The sequence below is a fragment of the Rhinolophus sinicus genome, linkage group LG05, assembly GCF_036562045.2.
Source record: "Rhinolophus sinicus isolate RSC01 linkage group LG05, ASM3656204v1, whole genome shotgun sequence".
In the NCBI taxonomy this organism is placed as follows: domain Eukaryota; kingdom Metazoa; phylum Chordata; class Mammalia; order Chiroptera; family Rhinolophidae; genus Rhinolophus; species Rhinolophus sinicus.
Window position 1 is genome coordinate 151158216 of NC_133755.1, and position 20639 is coordinate 151178854.

Consider the following 20639-nt stretch of genomic DNA (forward strand, 5'->3'; position numbering starts at 1 on the left):
TTGTTCAGATAATTTATAAGAGAAAGAAAAGCTACATAACTGTCTTTTCTTTCTTTTCTATATCTATGTAGAGATCTTAGAATCAAGATCCAGGGAATTCACAGTGTCTCTTTGGTTTCTGTTTTCAAGTATATAATACATAATGTCCATTGTCCTGACTTTACCCGGTCCCCAGTGGTCTGTGACAGGAGCCAGATGCTCAGGTTTGAACGACACTGGTATTGTCTCATTCTTGCCAGTGTTTCTCAGAACCAGAACATCTAACCAGTGTTGCATTCCTTAACACCCCCTCCCCCCAGTACACTGACATCGAAGATCATGACTTGAATCCTTAAAGAATCTGAACCACTTGTCTTCCCACACACCTGTTCTCCGTCGGTGGTAGGCAGCATAATGCCCTCCTCCCCCCCAAAAAAGTTGTAGATGTCCTAATTCTCAAAACCTGTTAAGTTACATAGCAAAGGTAAATTAAGGTTGTACACGGCATTAAAGCTGCTAATCAGCTGACCTGAAGGAGCGCATCCTGGATTTTCCAGTTGTGCCCAGTGTAAACAAGGGTTCTTAAAAATGAAAGAAGGCGGCATGAGAGAGAGAACTGGAGAAATGGCTATGTAAGAGGGCTTGGCTTGGCGTAGCTGGCTTTGCAGATGGAGGAAGGGAACTTGAGCCAAGGAAAGCAGCCTACTTCTAGGAGTTGGAAAAGGAAACTGATCCTCTCCTAGAGCCTCCAGACGGAACTGCCTGCTGACACTGTGATTTTAGCCCTGTGAGACCCATGTCAGACTTGGAACCTACAGAGCTGTAAGATATTAACATTTGTGTTTATTTTTTGAGCCACTAAATTTGTGGTAATTTGTTCCAGTAGCAACAGGAAACTAATGCATCATGCTATTCTCCTAATTCCAGCATCTCGGTGCCCCACCCCCACCATTGCTCTTGCTGTAGCTGCCCTGCTACATAAACCCCACTGGTGACCGTTACAGCAGGGTATTTGCTTATTACTTACATGGTCTGTCACCCTGGTATTGAGATTCCACCCTAGTGAACCCTTATTGCTGCTTCTTATTGCTTCTTTCAATATTCACGTTATTGAAACCTTATCTTGGCCATAGTAACTCTTCCAAATTTCACAACCCTTTAAACACTGCCCCCGCCCCCAATCCTGTCTTTACTCAATTACATTTTAGAAAATGACCTTATCCCTGCTTTACTGACAGTGTTAACACCTTCTGTCTTGAGATGCCTCCACTTTTGATCTCAGGAATTCTTTGTGACTTCCCGATTATCCATTTCCAGATTTCCATCTCTCATCCTCTGTGAAGCATTTGACAGTGTCTATACAACCTTCCTTTAACTTTTTTCCATGGCCTGTGACATTACAGTCATTTTCCTATCCTTTTAACTTCATACCACCACCCCACCCTCCATTAGCCACAATTCCTTCTCATTCCTCACATCTAAGCATTCCTCAGGTTCCATCCTCAAACCTCAGATCTTCTCTTAAAATGTATTCCCTTGGCAGTTGTAACATCATTTAAGACTTCGAAGATCACCACTAGAAAGGATCCCTTCACATCCAGCCTTATTGCCCCCCCTTCAAGCCCCAGGCATACATCTGAACATCAACTTCTTTTAGCCCCAGTGCACTGAGAGAGAGGAGTCTTCTTTCAATAAACTTGTATCTAAGACTCAGCTGAAAGAGCCGAGAACCTTGTGTTCCAGACACTTCTGGACTCTTCTGGGGTGAGGAGGAAGGAGGCAGGATTTGTGGGCAGGGCACCAGATCCACCTGGGTTGAGGTCAGTACAGGTCCCCGTCCAGTTCAGCCCCCACCTCCAGGATTTATGAGATACGAGACAGGTGAGGCTAAAAGGCCTGTGTTTCATTCCTCTAAGGTATTTGTCAATTTTGTCACAGTTACTTCCCTATTGGACTGGGAAAAACTGGCTCTGAAGACTTCTTTTCAGAGGTGAGGCAGTAGGAGGTTCAGTTGCTTTGCTGTGAATGGCTTCTGCAGAGCACCTGGCCAACTTTCCCCTCTGTCAGTAGATACTTTTACATCATTTGCTTCAGGTTCCCGTAAGCAGGGGGAGGGCCATAATTTGAATAGGTATAAAGTGTCTGAGGAGGCCTGATGCTGGAAGTAGAGGTGTCAGTGTCATTGGGAGACAGTTCCATCCTGGGGGATGGTCATGGGACCTCTGGTTCCATCCTGGGGGGTGGTCACAGGTTCTCGTCTGAAACACTGGACCTCCATCCTGAAGCACAGCAGAGTAACCCTTTCCCAAGGCAGCTTGGGTCTGCCCCGCTCTCTTCGGTGCTTGGTGGACTCTGCTGCAGAACCTGGCTAGGTAAGATATACAGGACTTCACTTACGGAGACATATGCTTGGCTATATTTAAAACTCACTGCAAAAAGGTATTTAGGAAGCTATATGAAACGTTATCTTATGCTATAATGATATGAAGACAATGAAAGTAGGTCTTTAGAATGTGCCAGTCGTGTCTCTGCTTTCTATATTGAGTCAGCTGTAAACCATAGTGTTCAATTTGTGGCATTGATAAGGTAGGTTCATGTGATTTTCCCGGTGTGATATATCTATGAAAATGTTGCCCACAATCAAACTTGTCAGGCTCATTAAACTATATTGGAAATTTATTCAAGCATATATACTGGGTATCATATGAAGACACCAGACATTCAAAGATGGGTACATTATAGGCCTTACCTCAAGAATTTAAAAATCTTTGACTTTGGAGGGAAGGCTTTTTCTTTTAATAATACTACCGTGTTTGACATTTTTCTGGCCTACCCACTTGTGCCAGAGGGAAGTAATTTAATTTTTGTACTAACTCAGGTATACACAGTTAAGTTTATCCTGAAAGGTTCAGCCAGCACCTGTTTTTCTTTTGCAGCTGAGCAATATGGAAATTCTCATGAGTTGGGACCAGAGATAATTATGCACAGCTTATGGAAGGGTGTGAACTGGAAGCTGCCACAGATGGGAAGAGAAAGCTTAGGCTCTAGAAATAGGAAGCACCTGCAAAAGGGTGTGAAGACACTGTTCTGAAAGCAAGAAGACCGGAAGTGACACCTATTTATGATGACAGTGAGAAGGGCAGGAATGTGGAACAAAGAGAGTGGAACTGAGATAGTAAAAAGAGTGAATAACATTTAGATCACAAGAGTTGTAAAATACTATGATTGGTTTTTTCAAACAGGCTGTAGAATTTCCTGATCTACACAATTTGGAGACTGGAAATCTAAACATAGTCACTAGTCTCATCTTCCCAAAGTAACTTAGAGGTGACCATCAAAAATCATCTAGAAGGATTTTCAGGGTCCCTTTGGTTCTATGAATGGCTCATACTCAACACGCAAACGACAAGTACATGACTCTAATGGCAGCGTCTATTACTTTTTTCTTGGTTTTTAATAGTAAATAATAAAAAGGAAACATTTAAAAGGCAGATAAACCCCATGTGAATTAACTGTTCTTGTGTTTCTGTGTTACCTTCCTGTTCTCATCCGGTACGTTCATGTTTGTTATGTAGATGATGTGCTATTCCTGATCTGCGTGTGGGGCATGGGGTTTGTAGGACTTCAGTTGTAGGGGCCTGAGCTAATCACCTCTCAGTTCATGGCATGTCATCACTGGTCAGAGCTGGACTCCTTGTTATTTATTCATTAACTCCATTGTATCCTCATGCCCACTCCCGTTTCTCTCTCCACTGTTGTGTTCAATGTGTATAGGTTTTTATTTGGATGTGACCTTGAAAAATATGTGTGGTGGTTTTGTGAGCATGTACTTTAAGTATACATAATGATATTGTTCTGAACATCCCATTCTGTTTCTCTTGATATCAACATGTTGCTGTGTATACTTCGAGCTTGTTATTTCTAATTACTGCCTAGATGCCTATCTAGATTCCTATCTAGATTCCTATCCTAGAGCATATCTACCACATTTTGCTTACCTTCCAGCTCCTCATTGCCACAGATGATGCTGTTATGTACAGCGTTAAGCAGCTCTCTTTATATTAGGTTGGTGCAAAAGTAATTGTGATTTAAAGATTAAAAATAATTGCAAAAACCGCAATTACTTTTGCACCACCCTAATACATAAAGTGTATCTCCTGGGGGAGGATGCATATCGGTGTGAGATCGCTGAGTCATACACGCTCCAAGTACTTAAATTGCTGGAGGGGCTGTGTCAGTGTAGCAGTTCACATCTTTCCCAACACTAGAATTATCCAGTTTTTTGCCATGATAATAGGTGTAAAATTATACCTTGTCTTAATTTTTCTGATCACATGCAAGTTAGAGTATCTTTTCATAGTTAATTCAATTTTATATGTATTTTTTCACTTACATTTTTATCCATTACAATATGTCTCTCTGGTTTTTAATGTCTTGGTTGATTATATTAAGATGTATTTAACCATAAAAATTAGGTTCAGTCATATGCAGCTGCCAAATTATGTAGGTTTAGGTTGACCAGTTTTGACCTATAAAAATAGGAAAATCTACAGTGTGGCTTAATATGTTGATGGACATATAGGTCTTTCCAAATTTTTATTATTATAAATTATATTGAGGCAACCATGTGCTGTGACATAGAGCATTTTTATTCTTTTAAATTTATTCTTAGGATACATTCATAAGGAAAGGATTAATGAGTCAAAGAATGTACACTTTTATGACTATTGTTACATGCTAACAAATTTCTTTCTAAAAGGGCTGTATTGATTTACATTATACATCATTTATATCATAACTATATAAGCTTTAACTTCATCGTTAGACATTATCATTTAAACTATTACTTTAATAATGGTAAAACATCACCTCATTGTTATTTGTACTATGATAACAGTTATCATTAATCATTTATTCAAGTATTCATTGATGAACAGTATGTTTTTTTAGGAAACAGTTTGTATTTTTAGAAGTATTGTTTATTTGTGCCCTTAGTCCCTTTTTCTATTAGTCTTTTTCAGTCATTTTCCAAGGGGGTTTTAATATACTGTAGATTACCCTATCCTCAATTCCTGAAAATGGAATTATTCATTAAATATATTTTATTCTTCAGATGACAATCAAAACAAAACACATGATAAAAAAGAGAAGAAGATGGTGGTTCAGAAGCCCCATGGTACTATGGAATATGCTGTAAGTATAAAGACGAAGTCTGAGTATTTGTTAATACTACTAAATTCATGTAACATTTCTCCCTGACACAGTCTGCCCCGTAGCTGCATTCTTCTTATGTACCCATTGAAGAAAGAAATTTCTTAAGACCTCTTCTAGGTCATTTCTCTTCCCTCCATATTTTCTCCTTGGGCAAGCTCATGTAAACCTGTGACTTGAATTATACATGATATGTCAGTGAAGACCAATGAAGATCTCCATCCCAGACATACTTTCTGAGTTCCAAAACCATAGATTTCAGTTGCCTACTCAACATATCCACTTAGACCTCCATGCTTGGTCTTTATTCAGGAAGCAGTGGTTCCATCATCCATACATTTCTACAAGCCAGAACCTTATCTTTGCATCTTCTTCCCATGACTCTCCACATTTGTTCCAACCTCTTGTGACCATCGAGCAAGACTAGGCCAGATCTCTTCATTTTATTCTGTCATAGAATCATGTTCTTTTACATAATTTATCAAGTTTAACATTATTGATTCACTAGTGTGATTTCTATTTAAATGTCATGTATCTTGTGCCTTAATTCCTATACCCATGGAGAGAGACAAGACCCCTTTTTGGTCACCATTGTATTGCTGGTGCTTGCAGGGTGTAGACCTCCAGATTGTTGAATCAATGGAGGAATAACACTGTGCACATGTCCATTATTGCACGTCCACGTCTTGCACCGTGTGCTCATCTCTCCCTGCACCATGAGCTCCTGGAAACCAGGCGCTCTGTCTGTTTATCCTAGGCCTGGCACAAAGTGGGTCATTCAGTTATAGATCTGTTAATTCACATTGAAATAACATTGTCGAGGAGTGTTCTCTGACTTCTAAGAAGAAATTAAGTGCTGCTGCCATTACCTGATTGTGTTTTCCTCATGTTTATTTATTTTCCACTGATTCTTTGTGTGCCATGCCAGTCTCTACTTATGCAAGCAGCAAGACCTTGTGTTTCTTCTGGAGTGGTAAATCTTCTCCAAGCTTCTGTAGAGTCACAGTGAAGAGTCCTGGCACAGGCATTTCATGCTCAGTGCTCTGTGAGCATCTCTAAATGTCTTTCTGTGGTTTTTAGGCCTAGTCCTTTACAGAAGGGATTTGGAGTGATTATATGTCTCACATTGCCACTGTCTAGTATATGCATACTGGTTGTTGATCCCATAACACCTTGCACAGTGCCTTACCTCATAGTAGGTACTCAAGAATTGTTGGGTTATTTGTATTAATAACAATATTCTAAAACCATGCGTGCATCCAGTAGTATGATTCACAGCCCTTTAATGAAATGTGAAATGTTGTTTACTAGGGGATGCTTCACATAGCGTATACTATACAATGCAATGAGAGTAAAAATCAACCCTTAAATTAGTTCATGTAAACAGGTGATCAAATTAGTAATGCAGATATGTCCACCTGTTTGATTTATGTTATGGAGATTAGTTTTACATGGCAATTTATTTTGTGGACTTCATTGGAAATAAAAGATGATTCATCACTTCATGTTTAGAGAACCATGCTAGCATGTACCAGGTTGCTTATGTTGCTCTGAGCTGTAGCTATTCAAGTATTCTGTTTAGTTTCAAACATTTAATGATACTAGAACTCCTCCCAGGATCTGTGATGTGGTTCTCTATGTATGTGTTATCTTTAAATCATGACTCCATGTTGATAAAGTTTTTCCTTTCCTTATACACAGTATCTTCTACAAGTTTTTTCATAAAAATATGAGCAAATTTATCAATCACTTGCTGTGAATTAAGTGCTTTCAAGCAGGAATTAAGATTATCTCTATTTAATGGATGAAGAAAATGACCCAAGGTCACACAGCTAGCAAGTGCAGATTTGGAATACAGAGCCAATAGTCTGGCTATAGTCTATATTCTCAGTCTGGGTCTTGTACTTACTATAAATTCTGAAAAACCCTGAATTTGAATATTTTAAGTAAATATCTAATATTAGAAAAAATGTATTTTTTAAAACGTTTTTTATTTTTTATTTTTAATAGAGATAATTTTGCCCAAGATAAACATTGGAGCATATATTGTTTTCAATGATCTTTTTAAAAAAATATATATATATGTACTTATATCCTGACTTGTTCTAGAAGTGCTTTAAAATAATTTTGGTGTAAGCTGTAATTATGAACTTGATTAGCCTGAGACAGTTCATCTAGTTGCATCCAGTAGTGTGATTCACAAGCCCCTTTAATGAAACGTGAAATGTTTGCAAGGGGATGCTAACATGGATGGTGTCATTAAAATGACAATATTCCATGCTCAGCCAAATTAATGTTATTCTCTAAATCTTTAAAACTGGTGATACGTGTCCCAGGTGTACATGTTTCTTTTCTCTCTAGTGGAGGGGGAATAGGAATAAAGAGGGAAGTGAGAAGATCTGAAACTTTACAGTAAAAAAGCTCCACCCAAAGAGAAGTCTGCTGTCTCTGGTCAGGTCAATACCCCAAAATCAGGGTTACTGGCTGGAACTTGTTAGTGGGAGGTAACTTAGATGAATGTCGCTGAGAAGTCCCCATCTATAGCCTTGGATCAAGACTGGTGGCTGTCCCTATAAGCAAAACTGGCTCCGCCAGGTGAGCCTTGACTTAGGTGGAGACTTGAGGTGGCTGCAAGAGATTGTAGACTGGTAAAAAGATACAGTTATGGAATTAAACTCACCACTGCCCTTGGTATCAAAAACCCACCAACTAGATGAACTGTCTCAGGCTAATCAAGTTCATAATTAGCTACAATTATTGGTAGCTAATCTGAATTTCAGATTTCCCTGCCTTTTACTGTATTCATTCATCAAATATTTGAGTATCTTCTATATGTCAGGCACTGTGGAAGAAAATGACCAGTAATAGGCCACCATCCAGTAGCCTATAGTGCAGTGAAGAGACAGGCCAGTAGACAGAAAAATGCGAAGAGAGAAAGTAAGTAGTCCCATGTCCCCTCTGGGTGTTACTGGGTGTATGTTTTATTTCTTGTCTTCTTACGGTTTTATATTATACCTCATGGACCTCTACTCCACACACCTAAGTTCTGCCAAAGTGAGTTTGGAAGTCTATGAGTGAGCAGTGAAACTGAAGATAAAGGAACCCAGAAATAAATAACATTGAAAACTTTTTCCTTAAGAATTGAGAATGTATTCAGTATTTCATAATACACCTAGATGTATGTATTACTTTTTTATTCAATTGTATCACAAATAGATTAATGTTGTCTATCAAAAGGAAGTTTTATTTTATTTTGTTTTGCTTTGCTTTATATATTGAATCTTGTTTGTTGGATTATTCTAGGCTGGAAGCCAGGACACCCTAAACTCCATAGCACTGAAGTTTAACGTCACTCCCAATAAATTAGTGGAACTGAATAAACTTTTCACACATACTATTGTTCCAGGCCAGGTAATGATTTTGCTGTTGAATACTTCTTTAGAAACTTTGCATTTATCTTTTATTGCCATTTTTAATGCCTCACTATTAATGTCACAGGATTATCATCAATGATAATGTACATTTGTTCAATCTTTCCTGTCCTGTTGATCCAGGAATTCTGAGAGCGTCCTACTATGTGAACTGCTCAGAGATGAATGCTTTGCAGATGATTGACAGTTTATCTACCTATCATTTATGTTGTACGTGTCTCCTAGGGCATCAAGAGAAGTTAAATTAACGTGACTATTTTCTCTGTAGAATACATCACACAGATATTCTTAGAAGGCTTAATTTAGAACTGCAGGTTTTAGTTTAGTCCACTCCTGAGGTATATTATGGCCATGGTTTTATTTTAAATTAGGCAGAATTTTTGTCATTTTTATTTTTACTTGATACCAGTTTGACAAAAATAGTCATTTCATCCAAAGGCGGAGACATTCATCAGGAGCATCAAGAAAAGGCCACACGATATTTTTTTCAAATTTTTAATATTTTATTTGTTAAACTGGATGAAATTGATAAATTGTACAATGTTGCCACTCTTGGTTAATACAACAAAATAATTTTAGTACCTTCTACATGATAAGATATTCCTGTATTTCTAGTTGAAAATTCCACTTAGCCAATAAATGTAAATGACTCAGTCATTGGCAGATCCTAGCTGAGGACAAGTTTCCAGTCCCAATCATAAAGTTGCTTGGTTGCCATGAGCACATGCTGGTTTCATCGTGGACTTACTAGAGTATCTTCCTGCATCCCTATGTTATAGTGACATTTAATTCTTTTAGGATAGCAATGGTGATATACTGTTCTTTGCATTTCTTTCAACGGCAGAACATGAAGCCAACAGGCCATAGTTGGCCAGTTTGTACTATTGTGCTTTTAGTATTTATGTCCTTTTCAAAAGGAGAAATTAAGATACTGTCAGTACCAGGTAATTGAGGGGAAATATACATTAAAACTTTTTAAAAATTAATACATTTTATCTCTAGGAAAATGAATAGATTTCAGTCTTTTTTATTGTGTTTCTTATAATCTGGGTCATTGCTGCATGATGTGTGCAACATTGCGATTTATAAGAGAAATGTTTTGGTAATCTGAATGACCAAAATATATTTCTCATTTATATTTGGTCTTCCTCCACAATTCCTGGCTCACAGCCCCTGAAACCCTTGGAATTTTCCAAGAGTTGAGAGTGATGAAAATGTCTTTTGTTACGTGAATGAGGTGACTTCTGGAAATTACCTGGGGATGGCAGCTGGTTGCCAGGAAAACCAACCATGTTATTAGAGGGTTGGAACTTTCAGTCAGTTGTACCCCATCTCCCCCGCCCCCAGGGAAAGGAGAGGTGCTAGAGGTTGAATCAGTCACCAATGGCCAATTAATCATGGCTATGTAATGAAGCCCCCATAAAAACCAGAGGACAGGGTGTAGGAGAACCTGGAGGTTGATGAATACATGGAGCTGCGCAGGGAGAGTGGTGAGCCTGAAAGGGCATGGGAGCCCCCCCCTTTCCCATACTCTACCGTATGTATCTCTTCCAAGTAGCTCTTCCCAAGTTATATCCTTTTATAGTAAACCAGTGATCTAGTAAGTAACATGTTTCTCTGAGTCCTGTGAGCCATTCTAGCTAATTGATCAAGTCCAAGGAAGGGGTTGTGGGAACCTCGGATTTATAGCCAGTTGATCAGAAGTACAAGTGACATCCTGGACTTGTGATTGACATTCTGAGTTGAGGGGGGTGGGTGTCATTGGAGCATCCAGTCTATAGCCTGTGCCAGAAGCACAGGTAAGAACCTGGGCTTGAGGCTGTTGTCTGGTGTGGTGGGGGGGAGTGGGGTTCGGGGCAGTCTTGTAGGCAGTCTTGAACCCTTAACCTTTGGAATCTGATGCTATTTCTGGTTAGATAGTGTCAGAATTGAGTTGAATTATAGGATACCCTGTTGGTATCCAAGAATTCTTTGTTAGTGTGGGGGAGCCCACCTGCCACTTTGGAATTGGGTCCTGAACCCCTTTTGTTGTGTAACTGACCCACAGCCAAGAACCTGGCTGTATACATTTACTAATTCAAAGCTGAAAACTGTAGTCACTGGAATTTAGTAAAATAATTTAGGATGAATCCTTATTCTTTTCCTAAGTCCAGAAATGAAGTAGTGGATTGGTACTGGATTAAGGTCCAGTAGCCAACAGGTGGTATAGGGACTGTTTAAATGTGATCAACTGTAAGGGAACAGATGCCAGATATAAGCCTCCCAAAGCTTTGTTTCCTTTGGCCTTGGAGTAGCTATTTGACTTGGGCAAGTACCTTTCTGTTCTGGACCTCAGTTTCCTAATCTCTGAAATTAGGGTTTGGGCTGTATTATCTCAGATGTCCTTCCCGCCTTTGCTGTCCTGTCCAGCCCTCATATGACTTAACAGTTATGTGCTGCTAGTTGTCCCAGGACCTGGCTATCCTCTTGATTTGGCTGGTAAAGATAAGGAATTGAGAAGAGTGAAATTGACTGAGAGGCTTTCAGAAACTGTAGATAATATTTTGCTTTCAAGGATTTTTAAGTGGTTTGTCTTGGTGCTTGGAGGGGTAGGTATCCCTTTCATCTCAGTAGATCTGGTAAATCAAAACTGGCTTCATCTGTTCTGGTTTCAGAACATTTGAGACCCTTCTAGAGACTGAGTGGATGGTTACCTGGAGGTAGGAAAGAAAACTGGTATGGCTAGGTGAGCGACCGACCACTTATGTCAGGGGTCGTTTTCAGTGGAGCTTACCTGGGAGTTTATTGAACTAAATATCTTACTCTAGACTTTTTGATGCTTCAGAGCGTTTTATGGCCCACCTCCCAATGAGTGTTTCGTAATTTTGGAGCACAGATTTTCAGTAGTAATCAGTCCTTATCTTATTTCTCCTTGGCGTTGATTTTTTCCCGCCTTTATCTTAATTTCCTTGTTACCTCATTTTTTTTCTGGATTGAAGAGAGATTTAAATAAGAAAGTGAACACAGAGATATGGCTAGAGAGGTGGGAGAGAGTGAATAACAATATTGAACAGCTATTATATGTTATATGATTAGCTCTGAATTTTGTTTTATAACATTAGAGGTCATTTTAAGATTGTATTTGATATATGCCAAAAGGTGGCATGTCTCAAAGAGGGTTGAATAAATAACGGGATCAGAATAATGTTTCAGGAACCAGAACATTTTGCAAAAGGAGGCTATTTTGTACAATTTGGGGCATTTTTATTTTTGTTTTTAGATAACTCAGATAGTGATGGAAGAGAAAATACTGTGATGATTGATATTTCCTTGTATAGTTTACCATATAAGGACCTTACTGCATTGTCACTCAGGGCCTGCTTAGAGTTAGCAAGCCTAGTGAGCTCCATTTCTTCCTGACATGGGTGTTAGGTTTAGAAGCATGCCATGCTTCTCTGTCTGTTCCCTCACACCATTAGTACCCTTCCCTCCCTGTCCATATGCTGTGTACTGTTCAAGGCTTCATTGGACCCACCTACTTCTCATGGACTGTGCAGAATACTCACCCACCTTGCTCTCCCCTTTTGTGAGCTTCTGCAGTGTCTACAGGTGTATTTGGTACCCTTCGCACCGCACACATTTGTATTGCTGAATATTTTTTCGTGGATTAGTTTAGAAGACCCCGAGGTGCTTAGGAGTTCTGTGAAAGCCAATTAGGTCTTGGTCATTCACCTAGCATGAGAATGCAGAAAGTAACTGCTCTAAATATTGCCTAGTAGTTTGCCTGGTCTTGGCACTCATCCAGCTTTTCTGTCCCATTCTAAGGTTCTTTTTGTGCCAGATGCCAACTTTCCTTCCAGTACCTTAAGGTTATCATCATCCAGTCCCGGTGCTACTGTCTCTCCTTCATCATCAGATGCAGAATATGACAAACTGCCTGTACGTATGCCATTCATGCACTGAAGTTCATATTTATCAAGAATATATTGTACCATAGAATTCTACATACTATTTTCTGCAAGAATTCATCCAAAATTCCCCCCAAAGAGGTGGAGGTTAAGTAGTTTGTCATTAGTTGAGAGAATGCATTTTATCCAAAAGAAACTTGTTCACATTTAAGGTCTCAAAGGCAAAAACATGTACCTTGTTTCCATTAAAGTATGAAGTTAAACTCTCAGTGAGACCACTAATGTATTTGTACTACTTTTACTCCTTCTAAAGAATTTGAACCATGAGCCAAACCTGAATTGTTTCATTTAAGACATTTGATGAGCTGTTTTTATGCATTAATACATAGGCAGTTTTTTTAAATTTTCAGCTTGATTTGGATGTTTATTGTTATATGTGTGATATTTTTGAATGACAGAAGACATTTGCCTTTTTTTTATGTTCAAGTTAAATAGAAACAGTTACTTACAGGGAACTTATGTGGCTCCATTTACATAAATAATGTTTTTGAAAAGTGCTGCTGTTTGATTTTGGAAATTTTTGCTTTCTAAAGGACGCTGACTTAGCAAGAAAGGCCATAAAACCCATTGAAAGAGTCTTATCATCCACTTCTGAAGAAGACGAGCCAGGCGTGGTAAAATTTTTAAAAATGAATTGTCGATACTTCACCGATGGAAAGGTATATCGCAGTGTAATTTGTCTCCTTTTTTTTTTTTTTTTTTTTTTTTGGACACTGTAGAAAACTAAACTAGGTTCCAAAAGACTGAAGACAGGCTACATTAAAATATCTTACCCAAAGTTTCAGCTTAACATTTCACAAGCGTCCGTTAGCTTCCCCTGTTGGATGCCTGGAATTTTACTTGTTGAGGGAAATGTGATCATTGAATGGAAATATGATTGTGACCTTGGATTTATAATTTTATTTTTCAGTTCTTGGCCTATAAACCATTAGGGAGACAGTATAGTATATGTTTAACAGCAAATGCTGGATTCAGACTCGCTGAATTTAAATTCCAACTCTGCCTCCCACTAGCTCTGAGACCGTGGGCAAGGTATTCAAATTTCCTCACCTTCCATTTTCCTCATCTATAAAATAGGAACAATAATAAAATTTAACAGGAACAATAATAAAATTTAACTAGTAGTATATTGTAATTGAAAGAGAAAATTCATGTAAAGAGCTTAGCACCTAACATTGGGAAACGGTAAATTCTCAACCCATTTTGTTCTGAAAAAGCTGATATTAAAGATGTCTGCTCTAGTGTGTTTAGTTTTTTTGTTGTTGGTATTTGTTACAAAGAACAAATTCAACTTTTAGGGAGCCTCAGAAGAAGGGGTTATGTTGACATAAAGTGAATTCCTGTATTCATAGAGACTTCATGCCAGGTTCCAAACAATAGGAAACTACATTATTGATACGGACTTGCAACTTTTGCAACTGAGAATAAGTAATGCCTGAGATGCCAAACTTTCAGCAAAGATAACCACTTAAGTCAGTAAGAATATGAAATAAAGTGTTTACCTAAAGGGAACCCTCTGTGTCCTGCTGTCTCTGGTGGATAATATCCTTATGGCCATCAGGGTTTATAATAGAAACTGACCAAGCTTCAGACTTTTAAATTCCCACCAAGCTGCTGGTTTGTTTTTTTGTTTGTTTGTTTTTCTCTTTCTTTTCATTTCCATAGTTTGGTACGTTGATTTCTGGCTGCAAAAATTTCATGTTCCTATTTGTATCAAATTTTGCTGGATGTAGGCTCTCTAAACACTTTAGAGAGAACTATTTAGGACCGTTCTTTGGCACTGTGAGTCCGAGACAGCTGCTCCCTTAACGGTACTATGCACTTGTTGGACATGGTGAATACGTGCTGAGTGAATTCACACATGGTGAATACATGCTGCGTGAATTGTAAAGCACTCAATCGGGAAAGCACCTGGGCCAACCCCTCTCATTTTACAGACAGGGAATTGGGGAATATGAGACACGTGTGTAACCCAAGATCCCACCAGAATTGTACTATCCCTGCTGCTGTGCCAGAACCAGGCTCGGTTGATGGCCACAGCGAGGCCAGCCTGTTTTCTCTGCCTCACCACACAGTACCCAGACTTGCATTTCTTCAGCCTGTTTTTCCAGCCCTCTTAAAGGGGATGTGATTGTCACGTAGGATACTATGGTTCACCAAAGTCAATGGAATGGCAACGTGCATTCATTAATGCCACTCCTGTCATGGTTGCGTTTCTGCCTGTAGTGATTCTGTCCTGCCCATTTCTCCCGCAGGGTGTGGTCGGAGGTGTAATGATTGTCACTCCTAACAACATCATGTTTGACCCTCACAAGTCCGACCCCCTGGTCATTGAGAATGGGTGTGAAGAGTACGGCCTCATTTGCCCCATGGAAGAGGTGGTTTCCATTGCCCTCTACAATGACATTTCCCACATGAAGATCAAAGATGCCTTACCATCGTAAGAGACATTTCTTGTTTATCAGAAAACATGGGGGGGGGGGTCTTAGGAGAATTCAGTGTGTCTAAAAAGTAAGGACACTGGCAGGAACGAGAGATTGTGGAGAGGGGCATTTGAAGGAAGATTTATGCACTAAATTTTTAAAAAATTAGAAAAATGAAAGGAAATGGAAATGATCAAGTCAGTGGTAGGGAAGAGTTGAACATATACAAATGAAAGCAGGAAAGCAGACAGGCCAGCCCGTAGAAATGGTATTTGGCTTCTTTTTCTGCAAAGCAGTGCATGTTCTTAATTAATTTATGAAAGAAGAAATGAAGTTTCTCTGAAAGAATTTTAGTCTGATCACCACTAATAGTGTTTTATTGTCAGTTTAACTGTTAAGCAGAGTTATAGTCTTTATTTAAATTCTAGGATTGGCAGTCTGCCCAAATCATGTCTTCCCTTAATCCTGCATAGAGGTTTGAGGGGATTGGGGAACAGCCATTGCCGCTATAGCCAGACTCCCTTAAGTAGTGTGAAGAGGGAGTAATATTGGTTTGTTTTGACTCTGCAATGTAGATGAATATTACTTTAGTCCTGATTATTTTTTGCCATATAAAACTGAGTTTTTTGTTTTTTGTTTTTTTGTAAAAGAGAGAAGGAAGCTTCCCATGAAGAGAAAGATGGTTAAGAAAGCTTGGGAAATCGATTCACTCATAGGGATATTCTGATTCTTACTGTCATTTTGTCAGTGTGTCTGTTTCTGTGGTTATGGCAGCAGTAAAAATCTTTAGAGACTCTTAGTGATGGGAAGGTAGAGGTAAAGTGGTGGGTCTTAACTGTGCAAATGGAAACGGGTCGTTGAGACTCATGAAACGAAGGGAAGATGACTAGGGAATTAACCCAGACACAAAGTCCTTAGGGGGTTATGCCAGCAGGTTCCCCTGGACTCTTACAGTTTTTAGCACCCGATCCATTGGCCCTTAACCCAACTCCAAGCCGCCTACACTCTTACCAGGGCATGGGCACTAGGGTAGTTTTTCTAAAGCCTGCCAGAAGTGCCCAACTGAGAGGTTTAGGAGGCAGTCCTGCGTGATGATTAGGCCTGGAGTCACCACACTGCCGGGTCTCCTGGGCTCTGCCACTTATGGCTCCATGGCCTGCATGAGTACTCAATCTTGAGCCTCAGTTTGCTCATTGTAAAATAGAATTAATAGTATTCTTCAGCTTATATAGGACTGTAGTAAGAACTAAGTGCATTGGTATACCAAAACTCTTAGAAAATAGCCTGATGCCGAGTAAGTATGGGCTATTATTATTGGAACTTTTAATTCCTATCTGAAACTCTGTTCATTGTTTCATGGGAATCTTGTCATCTATGTAGATTGAGGTTCTAATGCATCTTCCTGCATGCCTCTTGTGTGGTCAGGATATGAAGGTGAATGGGTTATGGCCTCTGCCCTTGAGGAGCCTGCAGTCTACAGGGAACAACAGACAGATGTACAGAAATGGTCATCAAATAGCACGGCACATAGAGAAGTGCACTCAGTATTCTCTGAGGGCCATGTGAGGGAGTGTCCAACTGCTCACTCCCTCGTAGGAATCGTAGATGGAGGCAGAGAAGGAAGTGAGTTCGGTTTGGAACATTGTGTTCTCTGTGACAAGAGGAAAGAAGGTAAGAACAGGTAAAGATAGCTGAGGTTGGAAGTGGACAGCCAGGCAAATAAGGTCATTTCTTGCCCAATAATGACTTCTAATGGAGTAATGCTATGGCACATTTTCAGCGTAGGATGTTAAGTATTCTTTTCAATGACAGAAAGTGAAGGTCCATCTGTACAGAAAGATTTCTCTCATCTTGAGATAGTATTTAATGATCTGGGATACAGGGCTAATACCACAGTTGGGGACAGAGAGAAGAGTTAAGAATTGGCTCCTAATGTGTTAAAATTATTTCAGAGTTTTGCACTGATTCCTGCCTTCAATGCAGTTGTATAAAGACTTTTCAGTCTAATGAGCAATATGTGCATCAATGAGCAAAATAGATTGTGAGTGGAATCAATGTGAAATGAACAGTATTGACTTCAGAATTCCATTAATTGTTTAAAAGTTTAAAATAGCTTAAAATTTCATTATTACTAAAAGTTGTATGATAAATCAAGAAGTACAAATTATCTAGCTACAGTGTGCAAATAGTTTTAAAAAGTGTGTGTGTGTGTGTGTGTGTGTGTGTGTGTGTGTGTGTGTGTGTAAAATCTGTCCATACTTACCTTCTGGTTTTATATTTTCTGCATAGGACATTTTGTAACTGCAGCTCCACAGAAAATAGGAAGGGGCCAACTGAAAAGATTATTGGTCATCATTAGATGCCTGGCCAAGTCTAAAAAACATTAATCAATAGCAGAGACGTTTGATACCACTGTATACTTTTTTGCTCCAGCAGTGCTTGGCAGCTGCAGTGCAGAAAAAGCAGATCACTAAATTAACCTCAGCTTGGATTAGGTAGAAGAACAAGAAGGGAGGGGGCAGGCAGGAAAGTAATATTGGAGGCCGATTAGAGTGTATTAACCAAGTATGTGAAAAGCTGGGTTTCTTTGTTGCAGGACTTCTTGTAGCCTTTAATATGCCAAATTAAAATTTTGGTCCTAAAATGTAAATTATACCATGACACTAATTTATTTGACGCTAGGACTGAAGCATCTTTAACATCTCCTGGATGCTTGTGTGAGGCATTTTTGTGTATGCAGGTTCCTGCAGAACAGACACTGTCACAATGGTTTCTTAGCACATGACATTTAGGGACTCAATGAATGCTTATTGAATTGAAATGAATTATAAATTAAAGAGGCTTTTTCAAGCATTTGTCAGGGCCTAACAACTCCATGGGCTTTTATTTTCTATTGGAAAAAGGATGGGTGTTCCATGCAAGTGATTTATAAAATAACTGGGGAGATAGTCTTGTAATTTGAGAGCTTCCTGGTACTTTGTTGCTTTATTATCCAATTATTTCAAATCCAGAGTAATAAAGTATTACCTAAATATGATCTAGCCTTTTTAGAAAAGAAAATTATTTCTGAAATCTGAAAATGTTATTTTTAGACAAGGTTTTAATAGCTCTCTCTTTTAATTGAGTGTGGACGCTAAAGTGAAAATACAGATTACTCAAGATATTGCCACTAATAGTTGAAAACGTATGCTTTTTGACCATTTACTTTAAACTTTTGAGAACATGTTTAATCAGTATTTCTGTGCAACTCAAATCTGGGTATTAAGCTTCTGCTATGAAGGAAAAATAATTGACTGCAGCACAGGACAGTATGTTCCAGTTGATATGCCCATTGCTGTAAAGTAAAATGATATTGTTATAAGATGAAACAGTTTATAAACTTAGTTAAGAAATTTAAACTAAGTATTACATGTAAGAGCTTATGTGATTTGCTTGTGTGTAAAATTTTAAACTGTAAAATGGAGCAGGTGCTATATATCCACAATAATAGTGGAAGCTTCCTCTTGCATCTCCCTCGGGAGTAGAAGGATGTCTATTATTGGAAGCATCAGATTCTAAGCCAAGAAATCCAAAATTAGGGTTCAGGGTCATTCACTTTATAGAGCAGTTAAATGAGTAGCTACTCAGTCAACAAGCCATTCAAAATTAATGCAGTTGGTTTATGTGCTTTTTAATAAAAAGAAAAAGTTTTGATTATTTAAAGAATTTTAGTCATAGTACTAAAACATTTCCTCTCCTTCATGAAAATCAGAAACATTATTTCATCATTAAAAATCTGGTGGGTGACATCTCCATTTTCATAAATGACTTCAAAAACCATTCATGTCTTCTAGTAGGATATGTATGTAATTCATGGTTCTTTGTTTTGTCACTTCTTATAGTTGATTTCTGTTTCATTTTTAAGTCAATTTCTTGATTTCACTTTCTTATTCTGAAATCATTTAAACATTAATTTAAGTTGCGGTATGTTTATGTTTTGGTTTTTAGTTGGGTTTTGTGTTGGCTTTTGCTTTTCCTCCATTTTGCTTTTGGTTTTGTTTTTAACATTCCATGTGCACCCACCATTTTTTCCTCGACAGTGACCTACCTCAGGATCTTTGTCCTCTGTACAGGCCTGGAGAATGGGAAGACCTGGCTTCAGAAAAAGATATCAACCCATTTAGTAAGTTCAAATCTCTCAACAAGGAAAAGCGGCAGCAGCAGAACGGAGAGAGAACCATCCCTTCAGATTCCACATCAACAAGACCTTTGGAGAAATCAACAGAACACACACATACAAAGCCCTCAGACAGCTCTGTGTCAGGAAAGTTAAAGACCCTGGAATCCCCTATGGAAGCAACCAATGGATCTACTATAGTAACTGAGGTCAGCAAGGAACCTTCTGACACTCATACTGCATTTGAATCTATAGCCAAAGAAAATTCCCTTTTAGGGGAAGATGATGACTTCATTGACTTGGAAGAACTTGCTTCTCAAACTGATAGTGGAATAGACAAAACAGACACCTCCAAGGAGTGCCTTTCTCTTGATCCAGAGGAGCTAAGGAAGGCTAAGTCACAAATCATCAGTTCTGCTGCGGAAATGCAGTCAGCCCTGAACTTTTCAGGAACAGAGAGTGATGCTGAACTGAAGGGGGCCCTAGATTTAGAAACCTGTGAGAAGCAAGATAAAATGCTGGAGGTGGACAAGCAGTCCGGTTCCCCAGAAAGCCAGGTGGAAAACACACTGAACATACATGAAGATCTCGATAAAGTTAAACTCATTGAATATTACCTTAATAAAAACAAAGAAGGGTCACCGTTATCCGATAACTTGCAGAAGGCAGAATTAAGTCCTGGCAAAAGTGTTGAGCCAGTGGGAATAGACATCACCCTTAGTAGTTCTCTTCCCCAGTCTGGTGAGCCTCTAACTGAGGGCAGTAAAGAACCAGATAAAACTGGGGTGAAAGAGACAGAACCCCATTCACTGCAACTTGGCTCTTCTACCGAAGAAAATATGGGTAAACAGTCTATAGACTCCTCTTTGGAATCTACTCTGGACAACAGCTGCCAAGGTGCACAAATGGATAATAAATCTGAAATCCAATTATGGCTGTTAAAGAGAATTCAGGTACCCATTGAAGGTAAGCCATATTTTTTAATGTCTTTTTATTCTGTTGTATAGTTCCTTTCCAAAACATGCATATGCAATAGCACAAGTAGTACAATCAGTTGAGAACAGTGTTTTCTCAATAGAGTATATCTTTACTGATACATTAATAATTGGGAAAAATTAGCAATATATGATATCTATTTTGGAGTTTAATGTTTGATGCAGATTTCTATTCCAAAAGTAGGTTGCTTTTTAAAAATTCTTTCTAGTAACTTTTCTTTTTTACCTTGAATTTTTAAATCTAAAGGAGTTTAAAATGTTTCTGAAGATGTTTCAGTTCTAAATTGAATTGCATTATGGTGTGATTGGGTCCTCAGTACCATTCATTAATGTGTATTCTGTGGATTGTCATAATTCTCCACTACTTGCTGATGTGTTGGTTTTTATGCTTATTCCCGTACATAGCATCTCATGTGCTATAGACCAACCTGAAACGTCCAAAGCATTTTCCTTTTGTGCTCAAGAGGTCTACAAAATTTAATTAGTCCCAATGTGAT

The 20639-nt window shown here is 38.7% G+C and overlaps 1 protein-coding gene across 5 annotated transcripts in view; it reads left to right on the forward strand.

The window, feature by feature from the left end:
* The window catches only part of NCOA7 (nuclear receptor coactivator 7), a 118492-nt gene that overhangs the window by 62860 nt on the left and 34993 nt on the right, over positions 1-20639 (forward strand). For 4 of the 5 annotated variants that reach the window (XM_019729481.2, XM_074333541.1, XM_019729480.2 and 1 more), the window contains 6 exons: positions 5093-5172; positions 8494-8601; positions 12426-12539; positions 13102-13227; positions 14824-15008; positions 19071-20113. In XM_019729481.2, the coding sequence (XP_019585040.2) occupies positions 5093-5172; positions 8494-8601; positions 12426-12539; positions 13102-13227; positions 14824-15008; positions 19071-20113 (1656 nt within the window). The remainder of the gene's footprint in view (positions 1-5092; positions 5173-8493; positions 8602-12425; positions 12540-13101; positions 13228-14823; positions 15009-19070; positions 20114-20639) is intronic. The other variant, XM_019729483.2, reaches the window with a different exon arrangement.